The following is a 21,183-nucleotide window of genomic DNA, read 5'->3' on the forward strand; positions in this document are numbered from 1 at the left end:
TGATTTTGACTTGTTTTGCCTCGTTGTTGACCGTTAATAGTTAAACAATTCAATACAGTACAGTGCAGTTAACGCTAAACGCAAATTCTTCAATGCTATTAGTGTTTATGTAGTGAATATTCTATAATATATTATAACGTGTTCTTGTTCATTTTTAGTTGTGTAGTAAATTATAGTGTTTAAGTGTATAAGTGATTTATAGTGTTTAAGTGTTTAATTTATAGTGTTTAATTATTATTAGTGATTAATAGTGATTGCATTATATATATATATATATATATTATTATTATTACAATATTTTATATATCATTATATTAGATATTATATTATATATTATTAGTTTATATATTATTCATTTATTACATTAGATATTATAATATATATGAGATTTTAGTTTATTATATAATATATTATAGTTATTAGTTATAGTCACAGTTATAATACAATTACAATTTTAATAAAACATTTTGATATGTGAATTACATTATATATATATATATATATATTTATATTTATATCTATATATACATATATAATATTTATAATTTAGCAATACATGTAACATAATTTAACATTATAATATTATTATTTTTACTACTTTTTTTCAAATAGTTGACTTATTATATTTACTTGTTATATATATATTTTGTTATATTTTAATTTTTGTACAACAAAAAACTAATAAAAATAATATGTAATTATATCCTATTTTAATGTAATTAAATATACAAATGTATATATTGATAAATATCTTTATGTGTATTGTAATATATTTTAATAATATAATATTAACGTATAATATATTGATTACAATCCTCCCAATAATACTGTTTGCACAAATTAATAACATAAAGTGATAAGTTTCTGAGCGATGTTGTTAAATTTAACTGTTATTTACTGTACTTGAGATTACAAGTGAAAACTATTTTAAGTTTGTGAAACATTTTTTACGTAGTCTTAAGTAACGTAAATAACATTTAAACTTTACAATAGCGCTCAGGAACTTGTAAATTTAATTTTAATATCTATAAGTATGTACCACGCGCGCGCGATATGGTTTAAATATGGCGGCAACCTTCCCACCACTCGTTTTTTAGTTCGTTATTTCCGCTGGTGCTCCAGGCGGCGCTGAAAATAGCGTTCCCCTTCTCACAAGAGGTGAGTTTGAACCCCCTGTTTTAGCTTGTTAGGTTAATCGACGCAATAGCGTCCTAACGTTAAGTGATTGGAATTGTAATAATTTACTTTCGACGTATTTTTGAATAGATAATAGAAAAATAAGTGTCATGAGATTTCAGCTATTACACAACATAACCGTTAATGTGCATCATTATATTAATATCCAATAGGACGCTCGTTTTAGATGATCTGTGATGTAACTTAACATCTCAGTGATAATTACAAAATATTCGGCACAATGATGGCAACAGATCGTATCGATACTACTCTGTCGTTTCCAATAAAGAAAGAACAAGATTGCAATAACAGTCACGACGATAGCGATATGAGCACTGATGACAGTGATGACAGTCCCTTTTCGATGCCCTTGCCATTGATTTCTACAAATAATCCTGTCATAAATAGTGGATCACTATCACCCAACAGTGAGTCTATATGTATTACTGAAATGGTATGTATATATGTATTTTTTGTTGTATATTTTATATGCATTTTGTATTTTCTTTACAACATATACTCTTTTCCTAGTTTGGCTGTTTCTTGTATAAAACAAACATATACAATTAATTTGAATATATACAAATTATATATATGTTTGATTATATATATGTTTGTTTCAAACATATATGAAAACATTGTATACATTTAACTGGAACATAAGTACCATAATTCAAAGGGAAATTTATAATCTTAATATAAGTTATATATTTTCAGTGTTGACAATGACAATAAATTGATAATATAATTAAATTAGACTTTTAATTTTTAATTTAATTTTTCAAGTTAGCAAAGTCAGATAATTTTAAGTAGCGCTATATTTCAATGTGTTGTAAGTGATGAAATTATTTGCCTATATCTTTTTTGACAATGTTTTTATGATACAGGAAAATATTACAACATATACCTGTTTAACATATTAGTATAAATGAAAATATTTATACACGTATAAAATATATTTTAATAAAAATATTTGTAGCAAACTATCTTTTATATAGGTTCATATTGAATAAAATAAAAGATATAGATGTTTTTATTTAGTGTATCATTAAATACTATTATTAAAAACAATTATTACATAATTTGTCATTTACATAGGTTCGTGCTGTATATTTGTCATATCTTCACAAATGTTTACTTAGTAATTATATAACTTATTATGGACAAAGCAATAAAAATGTACGAAATATTGAGGTAAAAAAATGTGCAGATCATATGGAACTAAAAGCTATCCACTTTGCATTAGAATCCAGTTTATATAGAAAAAACATGCTGAAAATGGTAAGAATATTAACAAATTTAATCTAATCACTTGCTAACCATATGTATAATGCTGTAATCTGTTGATCTTTGCAGATTACGGATATAAAATCGCACACTGTTGAGAAGAAAATATACAAAAAGTTATTAATATTTTTAGAAGCACCTAAGGACAAAATTGATATCGCTGTGCAAACAGATGATAGATTGGTGGATTCACATGGAACAGATAATATACAAAGTGTGTGTATTACATCTAACTCTGAGGAAATGTTGCAAGAAACATCACCCATTGTAAATTCTACCAATTTTGTTGAAAACGAAAATGTCACACAGGAACTTGACAATGAGATGGATATACAAATGTCTCACAATGAAGATGGATATACAAATGTCTCACAATGAAGATCTTGTGAAAGAAATATTTAATGATTCTAGTCAAATAATTGAGAATAGGAATGATTCTCAAGCGATGATTAACGCAATTGCAATAAAAAATGATGACAATTCACAAGATTCGATATTACAACATATGGAGGATATGTTTTGTGAGAGCGACGATAGCAGCGATCTTACGAAATTAATAGAAAAGTATTCTGGTGTTAATAAAGCTAATGTTGATAAAGAAATCAATGATATATATTTAAATGCCGATACTATCGCGAGTCTGCATGTATCACAAGATAACAAAATATCGAATATAACTAATAATGTATCTAACGCGGCAAAAAGAAATACGAGTGAGGGTAAAGTCAGTTACAGTCGCTATAAAGAAATGCGAAATAAGAGAATCAATAAACCAGAGGAATTGAATGAGAACGAAATAATTGATGTAAAAAGCTTAAAACAGAAAGAGAGGTTAAATGCTGTTTGGCTGGTAGAACGTGTGCATCAAGTATCGAGACTGAAAGTGATAATGACTGAATTATCATTGAGCGATTACCGAAAGTACGGTAGGTTAAAGGAAAAATTCCTTCAGCTATTTGGAGAATCTGACGAAGAGGAAATGATACCGGACTCACCAATCTGTATAGAAGAACATTTAGCGGCATGTAAAGAAAGAATAGCACCTTGGATTGTGAAGTACCTAATGCCTTTCTATAAAAAAAGGAGAATTAAGGATCGGCAACTTTTCAAAGCTGTCGCAAAATATATCGCGGATATGCTCATCATAAATAACACATTTCCTGGTAAGTAACAATAATCAGTCGCAGATGCAGTTTAAACATTGTACATCTATATAATCAATGAGACTCCACTATTACGTTTTTTTGCATTTCAGAACAAGAATGTGTGAGCAAGTACATAAACGACTACTTCAGGAACAAGAAATATATTAAAACCAAGCAAGATATATAATGTAAAGTTAATATGAGTTCTGTTATGTAATAGACGTACGTGCTGAGTGGATGTGATATGGTGGCTGGTTCTATAGGAGGGCAAGTGCATACAGATCAATAGGATTATCGAGTTATTGGTGTGATTATTGATTCTGTTATGTAATACAAGCCAGTAAAATGTAGGCATCGTATTCTGATGTAAATCTCTGTATGGTGTAAGATTCTGAGACATTTGATCTATAGGTATATGTAGATACACCGTATATAAATAGACGTATATAATTCCTGCCTAACAATTATGGCCGAGTAAAGACAATGGCTACATTCAGCAGAAAAGTTGCTTTGCAACTGTTGTAAGATTCGCAAATTTGATTAATGCGTGCTCTTGGACTCAGCTAAATTTGAGAGCATATGCCAATTAGATTTACGAATTTTACAACAGTTGTAAAGCAGCTTGAATGCAACCAATGTTTGCAAGTAGAAAACAGCTCACGGGAGAGAGAGGGGGATATTTTAACGTTTAGAGTTGGGACATTGCGAAAAACAGACTTCTCCATTTAACAAAAAAAAAAAATTAGCGAAAATATAGAGACATATAACGACAATTTTTATTCAATGTAAATATATACGAGTGTGTTTGTGCAAAATGTAAAGTTGCCATAACAGTCACACTATCAGAAAGTGCTTATATTCTAGCATTTAAAAATCTTACCTGCGACAGAAATTAAAATTTATTGTTGTAACAATGTAATTAATGTAGTAAATAATTAAATGACTTGTGTTATGAGTAAAGTCTCTCTAATAAGGAGAAGTCACGTCGTGAATTAGAGTTTGTGTCGCAATATGAAATCGAGATCCCCGGCATACAAATGTGATCGGACAAAATGACAATGAGATATCAAGTACAATTAATAGTTTTACTGTTGACTTTAATAATAATAGATACAATATAGAACGATAATAAAACAAAATGATCACGATACTAATGATGATGGCAATGACGATGATTATAGTAATAATATAATAATAATAATAATAATAATAATAATGTACTAGATATTCTACATATGTAAAATCAAGAAGTCATATACAATATGGAGATTCACAAAGCACCAAACAAGTTCTGAAGTTGCACTTTTGCCAAGGCAAATAGCGCAGAAGTGACATAATTTGTTCTTTCTTTTTGTTTAAAATATTGATTTGCCACAGGTAAGTTATCAATGATGAAATTCAGCTACATCAGTATGGCTTCGTAACATATTTCTTATTATCTGATTTGTAGATTTGGACGACTTGTTAAATAGTGAAAATGCCATACAGTTAGAGACTGGAGATGATACGAGCTAGTCGTATTATGTACGCTTATGTGTGTGTATGTGTGTGTATGTGTGTGTGTGTGTATGTATATACACAAAAATTTAGCGAATGTATAAAATAATTCTTTACAATCATAAAAAGAAGTTAGTTACTTAGCCTAGTAATAACATCGATTAATAATAATAAAAATAACAACAATGAGATAATACAATAGTAAAAAAGAAAGAAAACGTGAGCACTACAATTTACAACGTAATTCATTTTCTTCTTCTTCCCCCCCTTTTTTTTGAGCAATTCACACGGACGCATGAGCCATTGAGCGGAACAGTAGTTGCAAGCTATAACATTGTTTATTTATTTTTATCATACAAAGTGACCGAGAATTTTTTATATCGTGCTAAACGAATCATGCATCAAAGCGTTATGCAAGACAATCCGTTTAATGATACAACTTATTAGTGACACAAGCGGTATGATCTTACGTGACAAAAAAAAATAAGCTGCAAATAATTTCCTGCAAAACATTGAGAGCATTTTCATTTGTTCAAATAAAATATCTTGCTCATATTTCAATTGCTTAAAAGTCAGTCTTTTGGCTTACAAAAATATTTCTAGAAATAGCTCAAAATTTTAATATATCAAGATATCGCTAATACATTAATTTCTCAACGATAATAATCTATATAACAAATTTATTCAATATCTCTAACTAACTTCTACCATCCTTCTGTCGATTGTATTGCCAAAAGTAAACTTTCGCTTATGAAAAGATGATTTTACTTGACTCATGCTACTATTCCATCTAACGGCTTACATATCAAATATTTAAACATATCAAACGAGTGCTTGCTACCGTACAAATTATTGAAATTATAGCACTACAAAGGGTTCGTTCTATATGACATAATTTACGAATGATAACATTTTTTTTATTTTACTTATCTCCTTTGTTATAAACAGTATTATGATAACAGTAGACAGAATCAACCTACTAACAAGAGTGATTTTGCCGATTTACTCTATTCTTTTCCTTATAAAGATGCTTAGTTATATTTTTTTATACCATAGATTAGCATATTTACGGAGTGAACTAAATGTGTGTGTGTATGTATGTGTTGTGTATGTGTATATCTTCAAATACGTATTCTGATTCAGTAATCATAGCAATTGGAAGTTTGCTTAGATGATGTTGCAAAAATATTGAGGGACGTCCGTAACTTCCAAATAAGATGTCAATACAATGAAACGTGACCTCACGAATGTAGTAAAAGGCTTGGTGGAAAAGGTATTTGAAAAGGTACTTCTTACAGTGACTTATGTATTACGTATTTTCCCAGGTACATAGTTCTTGTCTATTACAGCTTCCTGTAGAAACATGTGTAAACATCGCTCATTCTGTGCCAAGGGATGTCCAGCTATTCTGAAATAGTTGTACAATATAGACTGTCAGTTTTGTAGACTTGTACATCATAGGTATAATTAAATTGTGAATGGTGAACTGTATCTCAATGATTTATTGAACTGTTGAAAGAATAAATGGATATTCCTTTAACCTTTTCAGTATTAAGACTTTTGATGACGTGGGTATGTCGTCACACTGAGCTTAAAGTACATTAGTATTAGACACATATATGGGTTCACAATACTCAAAAGATCAAAGGAAAAAAGCTTACTTTAAATTCTCTGGTATATACGCATGATGTTATTTTGAGCTGATTATGTATATATACATGTACATATACATGAGCGAAACTTACTTGTTAACAAAAACTTCCAAGCCTTTCCTTCGATCTTCAATAAAATCTTCCTCGAATATACCATCATCCCCACGAAAAGGCATTTGACGTTTCCAGGCTTTTCCAGGTAAAGGTGGCACTACGATCTGTATAATTTTATAGAAAACATATATGGTTAAATATTCATTATATATACTTGTGTCAGAATAAATTATGTACAAATTCAATGACATTTAATAATTGAATGAAATATAAGCAACTTTGTTAATATAATCCATAGATTTAGTCTTGCATAAAAAGTATTTAAAAATCATAAAACATTTTTTGATAGTAACAATTTTTAACATGTCATTTACATGTCATAATATTAGAAGACAGCATACCTCATTTATCAACTAACCTTACTGTCTCTTTCTAATTCGTTCCTTAGCCACTCAAAATCACTATATCGCCTTCTTACAGTTGAATCCTTTACTTTAAAGACTGGTAAATTTGTCTGTAAATTGATCAATATAGATATATTTCTCTATAATATCACTTTTGCTAGTTATACTATCAATAACTATATACCATATAAAGTTGTTACTCATGTTTCATGTTATTATTTTATCTAACAATTCATATATCCAATATTTAAATATTAAAACTAGTGTATTGAGTAATATATTTATCTTATTTTACTAAGCTGAAAAAAATATACAAATGCAGTATTACCATTATACTTAAACTATGATGCTTCAAAAATGTTAGTTTTAGCTAAATGTCCCTTCTAATAATTATTTTACAAATTTTACAAATTATCATATTAAAGTCGCATGATATTTTTACAAAGGTATATATTTTTAGTTTCCTGTTTTACAGGATATTTTTAAACTGTCAACTTAAGTTTGACGTCTCAAAAATTTGAAAGGATTTTTACTGGACTTCTATATCTTATAACTATGATAGAGAAACAGTTTATAAAACAAAAGACATATTAAAAAATGGAGTGGTTACTATAAGAAAGGGCACGATACAAGGACCTTGCGGACTTTTAGACTTTCTACCTACCACTAACTTTTATCAATCTTCTATTAAGCTTTCTGCCTATCAAACTATCTCGAATTAACACACTATAAAAAGAAAAAAGTACAGAATATTCTATACAAAAAATACAACAAGTGTTTTTCGGCTTTTATCGATGTACCGATAGCGGGTACTGCCCACGATACACCTAATCGCTGCACGTAATCGAATTACAGTTGCAATGCGAAAAACGCCCGTCTCGTCGAGTGTACGATGATAGTGGAATTGCGCAAGGAAATTTCCGCGAACGTTCGCACGCCCAATATGTTGAACGTTGCGCTGAAAGTAACATTCGAAACGAAACGAACATCTTCCGGCAAGCAGATAAGGAGTTAGGTGCTTATATACGTACTCACCCTCATGCGAACTTCATAATCGGTATATCGTTTCTTGCCGACACCATGTGTGATTGGATTAATTACGTCGATCTCAAGGAAGTTCGCGGGCGCCGCGTAAGCGTCGTCCAACGTTTGTTTTTTCACATTTAAGCGCCGCGTAGCGTCTACAGTCGTGTCCGCCATTTCCTGATTTTCAATTGAACACGCGTCGTCCGGTGCACCCGGCTGGATCTCACTTCTACAAAATGTGCTACTGATACTACACGGGGGAGTAACGAAACGCCGCCAAATGACAGCGCACGATAACTTGACGTAACTCACCTCTCTCTCCCGCTCTCTTGCTCTCTCTCCGTCTGACGTGCGCATGTACACCCGATGCGTCAAAATGCGCTTGTGTGCGGCAGCGTATCGAAACCGTCGTGTAAACGACGGACAGATTAGCGAAGCTGCGTGCTGGAATGGATGATGTTGAAAAGACGAGTCGACGCTCAAACGAATAATTGTAAGAAAATATCGATCACTCACTCACTACCCGTGGAAACATTCGAAACATTGAAAATGACCGATCGGTTTATATTCTCATGGTTATTTAGTGCCGAACAAATTTTATCACTAATGATATTTAGTAACGTACACAGACATATCGTTGACTCGTACCACTCGGAGATAACAAGATCTAAAAAAGAATCAAGTTTGTTCGTTTAATGCAGAGAGAAGGAGAGGGGTTATAGGCCGATTTTATCCGAGCCAAGTGCAAAGCGTTCTCTGTACAACCGTGCACGTCAACTACGATGCCAATGTCCACGATGGAGCCGCGAAATAAAACATGAATAGCGGCGTATTGTCTTTCCCCTCACCTCGCACCGGCAATAGTTGCTAGCTGTAATATCATGAGCATAGCTAAAGCGATCGGTATTATCGTTGCTTCTCAATTACTTCCGGGGCCCCTCGGGCCCTTTAGCTGATACGAAAATTTACCCAGGGCTGTCGGTCTTTATATTACCTCGTTGGTATCGATACTCAATTTGGTTCTCACTAATACCGCTAGATGGCGCTGCACAGCTGCACTTTATTAAATTACGAACGGAGAGATAACGTCGGATAAACGACACGGTTTTCGTCGTTTAATGGTTGTCGCGGTTTTTTACGCGGAAAATGTATAAAAAGTGTATAAAAAACAGCAAACTGTATATTTGTGTTTCGTTCAATTTGCTTGCGTATTCCAAGTATCAATCAAAAGTTAATTGTGTATCGATCGTTACGTATCTGGAGGTTTCGCGAGAAGAGGACGGTTATGGCGCTAATGCGAGGAATGGAGGTTGTATTTCAACTCGACACGGATCCAAGGTACTTTCTTATTTTCAAGTGTTGAGTCAGTCGAGAAATTCGGCTGGATTTTCTGCCCTCTTCGACGATAAATTAACCGCTTTCTGCGATAAAGTCGAATTTCTGACTGGCTTCAACAAGTGGTCAGATATATCTTTTCATTATTCCCAGGTGGCACTGTTTAGAAACATTTCCGAAACGTTTTGCAAACATTACATACGTTCGGGAAACACATGCAAAATCAACATGCGCTACTAAAGTTCTTTCATTTCACGACTCAATATTGCGAATCCGCAAACCGATATATTTTTCTACTTTTAAATAGCACTCAACAGCGTTTTAAATGTCCTGTAGGATGCTTTTATACATAAAAATTGAAGAATTTTCTTCTATTATGAAAAATAAGTAGAATTCAACTGGTTGTAACTTTGGCAAAGATTACGATAATAATGTAAACCAAAAAGAATATTTTGCAACTTAAACTACGATTAAAAATCATATCGAGAGAAAAGTAGCAATTCTTTTGATTCTTTTTCATCTCACTTTTCAACTGAGATTTTACATTGCAGCTTTGTGCAAAAGAATGTATTAAGTAGATTTTAAGAGAGAAACCTTAAACTTTCTATTTATTTTTTAATGGATGTCGTATACACAACAATTCGTCTATTTTCTGTGAGCGATAAGAGTAGGGAAAAATGTTGTTTTGCTTTGTCGTTTAACTTGGTGAAAAATTTGCAAAAACGTACATTAATTGAAGGAAAGTTCTCACTTTCAAACGACGTAAACATCATTCATGTATATTTGTTTCGTTTACGTGGTGCGACTCGACAAACTTGATTATAAGTTTCGCCATTCGACGAATCGTGATTTATATTTTTGCGTAGAACTGTAAGAAATATACAAACTTTATGTTTGAAAATATACTTGGTAACTGGATACACACCTCAAGCTGCAAAACACTCTTTCATCATCTTATTAGCATTATTTTCGCCAAAGTCACGATCCATTGAATTTTGTTTATATTTCTCTTCGTAAGCATCGAGCAAAATATTTCAAACTTGAACCGATAACATTACGGTAACGATATAACAATAATAAAATAATAATTATAATAACATTATGGTAACGATATAACAATAATAAAATAATAATAATGATATAACGAATCATTGTTGGAGCAGGTAATTGTACACTTCACACGCAACTTTAGACACAAAACATTGATTATGTTTGTATTAGTTATCAAACAATTTGTTCCAACGGCGCCTTAATCAGTATATACACACAGATATATACATACACATATGTATAACATGAATTCGATGTATCTAAATAGTGTGTTTACAGAGGTAGTAAAGACTATTATTTAGTATAAAATTACAATGTGTATACATTAGACCGAAAGTACAACATGGACACGAATAATCGACGAAGGACGTGCAGTTACACCCGCTCCCGTTCGGTCCGGGAGCGAAGCTATAAAGACGAAAATCGAAATTTAAGTCCCCTTCGAGTGACGTTTATGTGATAAGCCGGGCGAATAGTATCGCGCGTATATTACAACAATATATCGTAAGCTTACAACGCGAGGCACACGTGTTGCTCTCTCTCTCTCTCCCTCTTTCTCTAGTTCTCTCTCTCTCTCTCTCTCTCTCTCTCTCTCTCTTTCTCTCCGTCTCTTTTTTTCTTTCCCTCTTTCTCTCTCTCTCTCTCTCTCTCTCTCTCTCTCTCTCTTTCTCTCTTTCCCTCCGTCTTTTTTTTCTCTCCCTTTCTTTTTTTCTTTCCCTCTTTCTTTCTCTCTCTCTCTCTCTCTCTCTCTCTCTCTCTCTCTCCCCCTCCCTCTCTCTCTTAACATACAGATATTGTCGTTTGAAAAGCAAATTTGAGTTTATCCTACACATATACGGGGCGTCGCGAGGAAACCAACGAGACCGGGATACGAGATAATATGTACACACATTCTTTTTTCTTGTCCATTTTATCGATCAGTTACGGGCGATGTGACGAGAGACGGTTCTCCCGCAAGACGGTTCTTCCTCAAGTTACAGAACCTCATGTGAGTTCCATCGGCCGTTGTAGGCCGTCGTATCGACGGTGTTTACCGATAACTCGAATCACGTCGGAAAGCGCGTTCCTCGCGGTGACTGACTGGCAGCATCGAATCCACTCGTTAGCTCCACGCGGGGAAATCGACGCGCGACGCGCACCGCATCGAGTTACGACCACGCTCGCTAAACTGACCGACTTCTCTTTGAGAGCCGATCTCGCTCGCTCCACCGCCAGGCTCTCGTACTTCGCATATTCGTGTGAACGATTAAATTATCCAGTGACGCTACATTATGACGCATCCATACGCGATTACGATCGTAACTATGCATTTGGTCAGAACAATTTATTTTTTTTTCTCTCTTTTTTTATTTTTCTTTTCTTTTCCTCTTTTCTTCGTTATTACGTCTCTGTACGACGAGGTGTCACACAAGTGTCTCTCTCTCTCTCTCTCTCTCTCTCTCTCTCTCTCTCTCTCTCTCTCTCTCTCTCTCTCTCTCTCTCTCTCTCTGTCTCTCTCCCTCTCCCCCTCTCTCTTTCTCTCTCTCTCTCTCTCTCCCTCTCCCTCCCTCTTCCCCTTTCTCTCCCTCTTAGTGTACAGATTTATATACAACGCGCGAGTCGATAATATCTTATAGTATGCTTCTGCGTGCTAAAATGTAGGTGTTTTATCTCTCGTAAGTTCGACTTTTAGAGTTGGACGAGCGAATGTACCTGTCGCTCGCATCCGACCGCCGACGGATGCTGCTACGGTGAATCGCGCGACACCTGGTACACATGTACCTGGGTGCAACGTGTTAGGTCGGATTCGCACGGTCCGTTTGGACGATGTTAGATGGGACTCCGACCGGATCCTTTGTCGAAACGTCCTCCAGTGCTTTTGCACCGGAGTATTCGCATTGTCCGTCTTAATCATTTCAAAGTGAATCTAACGGAGGACCGACGAACTTCCGCCCGCCGTCGTGTGGACGGACGGTGCGGATCCAGTCGTCCCTGACGACGCCGAATCCTTACACTCTAAAAAATGTACTATCGCCTGAAGAACGTCGAAAGGAATCGTTTTTCTCTCTTCTTTTCCTTCTTTTGTTCTTTGTATCCTTATTAACCCGTGAACGAGCATGTCGCGACGTGCGATACTCTTCAGATCAGATCCCACGCATTTCTTCCGTGCTCGCACGTTCATGTACAGACGCACACAGACCACGTGGGTCGAAGATGCGGATCTCTCTCCGACAACGTAGTGACGCATAATATAGAAATCAATCGTATCTCACCAGGCGAGAACGAGGGGGATGATCATCGTTGAATCGTGGAGTAGCTTTGTCTCGTGAGGCGTCCATATCTTTTAGGCCGTCCGAAATGGGCCCCGCAGCGTTGCGCATTTATAATATACGGTATATCGTAACGATACTAGGTCGGAAATGTAGATCGTGCAGAGCGCGAAAGCATACGCAATGTAGGAATGTGCAAACGTGGAAGCCTGCTCCGTACTTCTATTTATCTTAGAAGAACATGTCGTTATACTCCCCGGAAGCGACGATTGCAAACATTAGCGATACGCGACGTTACATATGCTGTATATATGTATGTGTGTGTGTGTGTGTGTGTGTGTCTATATGTATATGTGTGTGGGCGTGGGCATGGGCGTGTATTCTCAATGGCTGCCTATTTGGTACTGCCTTGGCAAATGTGCGCGAGAACTTTTCGCGAGCGATTTCTGAAATACATTTCGCGAATTTTGCACCGGCGTCTCGGCGATTTCACGAGTGCGCGCACTCCCAGTTTACCGAGAAAATAGCGGGAGACTCGCACGCGTGTTATTGCTTCTCTGAGACAGATATTTTGGTAAGAGAAGCCATGTTTTCACCGAGTATCCCGTATAAGATGATATGTTTATAATATATAAGCCCAGATACAGAGAAACCAGTATAACGCATATATTCCACCGGCTGCGACGGCAGCGCGACACATGAAAGCTATTGGTTATGGTTACCGAAACGGATCGGAGATTGCTAATTGCGCGATAATTATGCGCTATACATGCCGCGTCTCGCCGTTGAGAAACTTCGCTCCTCCCTTGCCTTCGAGATGAAGCGATTGGATGAAGGTCGATTCGCCGCGCTATTAATCAGCTTGAATCGAGAAATTACGTTTCTTTCACGCACATACACACACGCATACACACGCACACACACACGCACGCGCACGCACACACGCACACACACACACACACACACACACACACACACACACACACACACACACACACACACCGCCCGCCGGGTTCGAGCGCATCGCACAGTGTCAACGCGAATTTCGATTGTGCGCGCAGCTAAGACGAAATAATTCCGCGAATTGGAAGAGCCACGTAGAAACGTCTCGTTGGTCATTTCCACAAGCTTTACAATACAAGGAAACGCATTTCGCAGTTAGCTTCGCAAGGCTTATGCTAATGCTTATGCTTAATAATAAATAAATACAATTAGCATCTCTTCCTCTTTTCGCGCGTGACGCACCGCGCGCGTTCCGAATCTTTCGTGATTATCGTTTCACGTTTCGCGCTTTCTTTGGAGTCGCCGCCGATCTCGTTCGCGCCGCCTTAGAATTTAGCTGCGACAATATTTGTACAACTTCTTCGCACAACCGAGATTCCAATACGGTCGTAACGTATGCAGAGCTCTCGCGGAATCATCGAGACTTCCCCGAATTACTCGCTCCGAAGCGGCTAACGCGATAAAAAATGTACAACAACGCGAATGGTCTCCGCGCGACCCGCGAGCGAGCGAAAATTAAACACGGCTTTGACAAATTAAGGGGCGAAGTTACAAATGGATAAGAAAACTTCGCTTCCCGTTTTAATTGGGGTATAGGCTACAATTGAAAGTTAAATCCAGTTACGAAGCCATCGAATTGAATTCGAAACCGAAAGTTGGCAGGCTCATAAGACGAAATGACGCTCGGCTAAATTTCCAAAGAAGTTTCAGGGAATGGAATTAAGAGGAACACAACGACCGCTTCGGAATCAAACGAGCCCTTTTCCGCGTGCCCTTTTCATCTCGCGTTCGCGCGAATCAATTATTAACAATTCGTTAGGTTCTCATTTCGCTTCGATTATCGCCGATTATCGGGGCGGTTATCGCATATATATAGAGATATATATATATATAGCTATAATTTTTACAACTAATATCCTTATTAACAAGCAACGAAGAGGCGATAATGCGGATCTTTCGTCCGACTCGGCCATCGTGAGAATCGTCCGCTTCACGCTCCGCGGAGTGTTCAACGTGCGGCCGACGATATTCTGCACGTGCACCACACTCGGATCCTCGTCGGAATAACGTCGCGATCTGAAATTATACGTATAAATTATATCAGTCCGTAGCTCGTCTGATTGGACCTGTGAATTTGTCCGATTGGAATGAATCTTGCATGATCATTTTAGAATGAATCCTGTAAAATTACTCAAGCGTCACATAAAGGGTGTCCCATTTTAATCCGGCCGGCTGAATAAAATTCGAGGATGATATTTTCCAGAAAAAAATGTCAGACAAATGTTGCTCAGTTCTAAGGGGGACATTCGATGCCATCAACAATTTTGACCTCGGGTGAAGGGTTCAAGGTCATTCAAGGTCAACTTTTTTTTCTTAAACGGGAACCCCTATTTTTCACATCGGCAATCGATTCTGCGTAAAAAAAAATGAAACTTTTGTCTGAAGCATTTTTTTTATAACGCAAACTAATTTCACTTATTCAGCCTCCAAAATTGAAATTTTCAAACTTTCTGAATTTTTTACTCGAGAATGGTGGGGTTTGGGGGGAAATTGCAAAAGACAAAAAGTTCTTGGAATGCTGCAAGGAATTCACTCAAATTTTCGCATAGTTGATCGTGCACTTTTTTCGAGGTACCTTCTGACAGGTAGAACATTGGCGGAAAAAAGTGCACGATCAACTATGCGAAAATTCGAGTGAATTCCTTGCAGCATTCCAAGAACTTTTTGTCTTCTGCAATTTCCCCCCCAAACCCCACCATTCTCGAGTAAAAAATTCAGAAAGTTTGAAAATTTCAATTTTGGAGGCTGAATAAGTGAAATTAGTTTGCGTTATAAAAAAAATGCTTCAGACAAAAGTTTCATTTTTTTTTACGCAGAATCGATTGCCGATGTGAAAAATAGGGGTTCCCGTTTAAGAAAAAAAAGTTGACCTTGAATGACCTTGAACCCTTCACCCGAGGTCAAAATTGTTGATGGCATCGAATATCCCCCTTAGAACTGAGCAACATTTGTCTGACATTTTTTTCTGGAAAATATCATCCTCGAATTTTATTCAGCCGGCCGGATTAAAGTGAGACACCCTGTATATAGGGTGTTTAAAAGAAAGAATTCAGGACCTTAGCTAAGAGTAGATAGTACCCAGAAAATATAGCAAAAAAGTCCTAGTAAACATGGGTCGAAAAATTAATATCGTCGGAGATGTGAACATTTATTTATTTTAATAAAATTATTTAAATTAAAGTGACCTACGCGCTTCTGGTGCTCGCAAAGTTTACAGAAGATTTTTTCTACATAGCCTCCTGCTATTTCTACACGCGTTTCATATCTTCGTAGCATAGAACTGCGAAAATTCTTTCAAAAATTCTCAGCTTTGTTTCAACTACTTGACAGGCATTTTATATATTTATCAGGACTTTTATTAATATAAATAATTGTTCATATCTCCGACAATATTAATTTTTCGATTCATGTTTATCACGGCTTTTTCCCTCCACTTTGTGAATGCTATTTGCTCTTAAAATCCTGAACCTCTCTTTTTTAAATACCCTGTATATACACTATGGATTTTCCATTTGATTTTCAACAATATGCATGTTGCGTAAAGCTCGTATCGGTAATTCCACACGGAAGAAAACACGCTGTTGTATCAATTGCACCAGTCTGATTGCAATGAATCTTCTTGATTCGATAACGGCGTTATTGAAACTGATATGTCACACTATTGTTTCGATAATTCGCGCTGCTAGTTCATCGTTATTAGTTCACTCGTATCAGTTTATCGTTATCAGTTTATTCGTGTTAGAGCATTAGTTTCTCACTGATACTGCTATTGGATCAAGAGATTTGTTGTCCAATCAGACCGGCGTGGCAATGTCGATGCAACGCATTCTTATTTTCTTTGTATAATTGCAATGTTAAGACATGAGAAGAATTTCCTAAAGCCATCCCGTGTAGCGCGAAACTCTCATCCTGATCCCGATAATCGTAACATTTAGGAACGAGGGAACGCCCGATCGGAAATGTGACGGATTTTTTTTCTCGTTTTTATGCCGCTGCAAAAACGCTTTGCATTAATCCCTCGATTGTACTTACGAATAGCTCGAATTAGCCGGTATATAACAATATATTCGTATATAATTTAAAAGATAAATGTCTCGCCAATTATCGTGAATGCGAATAGTCAATTTACGGATACGATCCCTTTTAATATGAACTCATTTGAAACACGGCCGCAGGAATCCCGCTACCGCGATTGAGGTCAGCTGAGAAAAATATCGCGCCTTCGCACGCGCATGCATATGTGTGTGTGTGTGTGTGTGTGTGTATCATGTATCTCGAGTTATATAATTATACACACAACACGCGCGCGCGCATGTAGCGAATGCAACATCCGCGGCGATCGACGTTCTCTTTTTAACGTATATATACAGGCTACCCTCACCGCAAAGGTTTAACAAACAAATTACCTGAACGTTGCTCTCACTGCGCGAGGGTTGAAGGATAAAACGAAGAGAGGGTGGGTAAGAAAAGACACCGGAAGACGAGTCCTTTTAACCCGCGAGATCCGCAAATTAACGGCGAGGTAGTCGCTACCGGTATAACCGCCCGTGCAACGCCCGTGGCGCGTAATTCAGCCATAATTAGCGATTACGCGCGAATTGCATAATTGGCGAGCGCTGCGGCAGCGTTCAAAACTTACCTATCTATTAAATTATCAGTGGAACACATTGAGAACGGCCAACTGTACACACAATAGCGGAAGATTAATTGACGCGTAGCCAGCGAAGTTACCTGCAATTAAATGAAATCATTCGTTAGGACCCGGTAGCGTGCGATACTCTCGGCCGCCCGCTCGTACGCGCTCGCGAGCGCTCGCGAGCGAGCGGATCGGTGTATCGCGCGAGCGTGTAATTATTATTTTCTGAGCGGCCGCTTACCGCGGAAATGCGATTGCAGTTCATTAGCGCAATCATCGACGCAACGTGACGGCTAGAGTAGGGGGCGGAGTGGCGAGGGGAGAGGCGGGGGCAGGAGGGCACGTGATTCGCTCTTATCCACGGTAAGAGGATCCCGGGCCCAGGGCGGTGACGGCTGCAGGGAGGCGGGGGGATTCATTTACCGGGATGCCGCCTAGTTCGGTTTTACATAATTCATATTGCACGTAGCTGCTAGCTTCACACGTACAAACTTCTCTCGTCGCGCGACCGACCACTTCTTCCCCCGTTCTTTGATCAATCCGTCGACGCGACCCGCGCCGTCGCTCCATCCCTCTCCCTCCCCCCACCCCCACCCCCCTATCCCGCACGAACGAGCTCTTTTCACTTCGCCGAGCGAGAACTCGATCGAACATCGTTCTTCTTTCGCGCGTCCTCTGAATTTCCAGACGTCGGAGACTCGAGTATAATTGTAGCGTACGTCGCAATTAACGCGACGCGCTCCGACGAGGGGAAGAAAATTCGCATTCCCGGCGAGATTCGGCCCGTGAGAGCCGAACACACTCGCCGAACGATTTCTCCGGGGAAAACGGCTCACACACTCGCGCGCTCTCCTTCTTTTCTTCCGCCTCCTGCCTCTCCGGAGAGAATCGGCAAGTGAGAGGCATCGATTTCAAATTATGGATATCTCTCCCAGACAGATTTGGGGATTTGCCGAGTGTTTGCCCTGCGCGCGGTCGTCTCGTCGACCGCTCACGCTCAAAGTACGATCTAATCTACTCGAGCCACGCCGAGAACAGAAAGAAACAATGTCGGGGAGTCCGAAGGCGGAAGGGAGCAGCGGACGAGCCAGTGGGAAGTCCCGGGGAAAAGACGAGGGAGAAAAAAGAGAAGAGGAAAAATAGAGAGAGAGAGAGTGAGCGAGAGAGCGAGAGAGAAAGAAAGAGAGGAAGGGAATGGGGACAAAATCGACCTGGACAAGTGGAGGCGGGCCATTATATAATTCACTATCCGGTCTCCCTTTGATAGCCGCGAGTCAACCGGACGAAAAGCGTGTAGTCGCGCACGTACGGTAGTGGGAGTGGGGGGGGGGTGCACACTCGCTCGACGTACAATGCGTAAAGTTGACCTATTTAACAGTTAACTTAATCCCCCCGCCTTGGCTTTTACCTAAGGAATCGAAGGAGCTTTCTTCTCCGAGCTCGTCCCATACACACGCACGCGCACACACCCTCGCAGCGTAGGAGGATAAAAGAGAGCAACAGAGGAGGATGGGCAGCGCCCGGTGACGCGCTAATTTACTCAACGTTCGCTCTGGTCTGGACAAGCGGAGGATGGATAAGAAGAGCAAAGAGGGTCGCGAATGAAAAGACAAACGGAAAAGGGGACACACAGGCGAGAGGGGAGGAAGAAAGAAAGGGAAAGAGAGAAAAAGCTGAAGAAAGGTAGAGGAAGAGGTAGAGGAAGAGGAGGTTGGAGGAGGAAATGAAAGAAAGGGAGCAAGAGGAAAGAAGAAGGAAGCTTCCGGCTTTCGCGGAGAGAGAGATGCCTTTGACTTTATTCGCGCTTCGTTAACCTTCTTAATCCGGACTTGTTATTGCCTATTACTTATATTGCAAATGAACTGGATAGCACTCGGATGTACTGCAAACAACGAGAGACGGTTCCTCGCCTCGAGAACCTCCTCGAGAGGAGATCGCGGACGTAGACGCCCGACCAAGTCTCTCTCTCTCTCTCTCTCTCTCTCTCTTTTTTTCTTTCTCCCCCGCCGATGTGTTCCACGGCACGTTTTTCGGAAAAGACGTGGACCCGGTGACGCGCTTCTATCGGAATTCTTGCGATATTTCATCCCGCCGTGACGAAGCTCGGGGGCGCGCGCGGCAGGGATGCGAGGGCGGGATTCTCTCGACGGATTTTCCACTCTCGCACTTCTTCTCCTCTTCCTCCTTTTCCTCCTCCTCCTCTTCCCCCTCCTCCTTGCCCCTTCGTCTTTTCCTTTTGCTTTTCCATCAATTAATTCGGTTCGCTGGTGAAAACGCGCACGCTCGCTCCTTTGCGAGCTTCAACTCTTGGGAGAACGGGCAGAGGCAGCTCGTTACAAATTCGTGCGATACTCGCGGTGTGGATGCAGATCGCAAGCAGACAGTACTAAATATCTCGTTTATCGGTAAGCCCCGAGTCCGGCTTAGCTTTATCGATCCCGTTTTGATTAACCGGGCGATTCAGGAATCAAATTCCGGTGTGTGTGTATGTGTGTGTGTGTGTGTGTGTGTATATGCCTGTTTGTCTGTGTTTATATGTACGTACGTGTGTGTGTGTGTGTGTGTATTCGTGCGCGCGCGCGTGTGTGTGTTATTAGTCTAAAGATCCTCTCTGCATCCCTCTCAGACGAAGAGGGCATGCCATTATTGATCGCGCAAGAACCTGGGAATAAGCTCATTGAGACAGCCAGGTATCCTCACATTGATCAGTCACATTTAAAAAGGCACGAGGCTCCTGGATAACAATGGCCGGGCGCTATTGTTCGTCTGGAAATTTCCATATCTCGTGTATTAACGAGCGAGAGCCGAACGGGAATAAAATTAGAGACCGCGCGATTTTAGACGGAGTCGCGCCGATCGGACGAAATCCGCGCCAAGTTCGCCGGGAGCTGCGAGCGCGGGAGCTCGCGGGACAAAAATCTTGTCTTCTTCGCTGCGGGGGGACGACGATCCACCTCCCTTGAGAAGAAAAGCGGAAGAGAAACGAGCGCAAGAGAGAAGCGGGAGAAGAAACGCGAGGGAGGGAATTGCTCTCGCGTGTTAAATTCGTCCCTGAAGTTATGCCCGCGTATAAAACAGCCTGTAAAATTCTCCCTAATGATTTAACATTTTTTTTACGCGAGGCTCTCTCTCTCTCTCTCTCTCTCTTTCTCTCTCTCCCTCTCTGTCCATCCATCTACCTATCTACCTATCTATCCGCGAGCTCGCGTTGTTTTCGATGCTTTCGGGCCGAGTCGTGTACGCTCGCGCGACGCGAGCTTGTGTGGGCACGGCCGTGTCTCGCTAACGGATCCCCGACGCGAAATCGCGTAACATCCGTAACAAGGGGACTTAACGATTTGGATATTTATTATCGCGGTGTTTTCGGGACGGGCCGACAACACGCGGCGACGAGCGAAACGAAACACCGATAGGTACGCGCGGGGGCGAGCGCACGTGCAACGTCAAGCTGTATTTTCAAACGGGGGAATCGGGCTCGCGTTCCGGCTGTTATTAAGTCGCAACAATTGCAGCGCGAATACTCGAGTAAACTAGTTACAGTTTGGCATCGCGCGGCAGCAGCAGCAGCAGCAGCAGCGCGATATACACGCTCGCGCGTTTAACGGAATA

The 21,183-nt window shown here is 39.2% G+C and overlaps 2 protein-coding genes and 1 non-coding gene across 8 annotated transcripts in view; 1 reads left to right on the top strand and 2 right to left on the bottom strand.

The window, feature by feature from the left end:
• The first annotated feature begins 956 nt into the window (after window positions 1–956).
• On the top strand, window positions 957–4,926 carry LOC105191905 (uncharacterized). The gene is made up of 5 exons (XR_003113985.1): window positions 957–1,630; window positions 2,275–2,457; window positions 2,533–3,626; window positions 3,719–3,800; window positions 3,904–4,926. It is a non-coding gene; the product is annotated as an uncharacterized LOC105191905 (transcript).
• Snx3 (sorting nexin 3) lies at window positions 3,938–9,054 on the bottom strand. Of its 4 annotated transcripts, XM_019845457.2 has the most exons (6): window positions 8,758–9,050; window positions 8,554–8,685; window positions 8,251–8,470; window positions 7,230–7,325; window positions 6,851–6,975; window positions 3,938–6,513 (listed from the first exon to the last, which is right to left on the bottom strand). In XM_019845457.2, the coding sequence occupies exons 3-6, from the start codon at window positions 8,413–8,415 to the stop codon at window positions 6,408–6,410; spliced, it is 492 nt and encodes a 163-aa protein (XP_019701016.1). In that variant the 5' UTR covers window positions 8,416–8,470; window positions 8,554–8,685; window positions 8,758–9,050; the 3' UTR covers window positions 3,938–6,407. The 4 variants fall into 4 exon arrangements, with proteins under 4 accessions (XP_019701016.1, XP_011153980.1, XP_025161506.1 ...); XM_011155678.3 differs by having other exon boundaries at window positions 8,554–9,050; XM_025305721.1 differs by lacking the exon at window positions 7,230–7,325 and having other exon boundaries at window positions 8,554–9,054.
• A 4,798-nt stretch (window positions 9,055–13,852) lies between these two features.
• Window positions 13,853–21,183, bottom strand: part of LOC105191903 (uncharacterized) — a 193,197-nt gene continuing 185,866 nt past the window's right edge. For all 3 annotated transcript variants that reach the window (XM_025305746.1, XM_019845461.2, XM_011155676.3), the window contains 2 exons: window positions 17,578–17,669; window positions 13,853–14,954 (listed from right to left, as the gene is read on the bottom strand). In XM_025305746.1, coding sequence (XP_025161531.1) covers window positions 17,593–17,669 — 77 coding nt within the window. In that variant the 3' untranslated portion in view covers window positions 13,853–14,954; window positions 17,578–17,592. The remainder of the gene's footprint in view (window positions 14,955–17,577; window positions 17,670–21,183) is intronic.

This window comes from Harpegnathos saltator, unplaced genomic scaffold (assembly GCF_003227715.2).
Source record: "Harpegnathos saltator strain DR-91 unplaced genomic scaffold, Hsal_v8.6 scaffold71, whole genome shotgun sequence".
Taxonomy (NCBI): domain Eukaryota; kingdom Metazoa; phylum Arthropoda; class Insecta; order Hymenoptera; family Formicidae; genus Harpegnathos; species Harpegnathos saltator.

Coding starts and splice junctions, on each gene's coding strand:
- Snx3 (XM_019845457.2), bottom strand. CDS start 8,415: ATGGCGGACACGACTGTAGACGCTACGCGGCGCTTAAATGTGAAAAAA. Junction 6,976..7,229: donor AATTAGAAAGAGACAGTAAG/GTTAGTTGATAA, acceptor AAAATTATACAG/ATCGTAGTGCCACCTTTACC. Junction 6,514..6,850: donor TTGGAAGTTTTTGTTAACAA/GTAAGTTTCGCT, acceptor CAACTATTTCAG/AATAGCTGGACATCCCTTGG.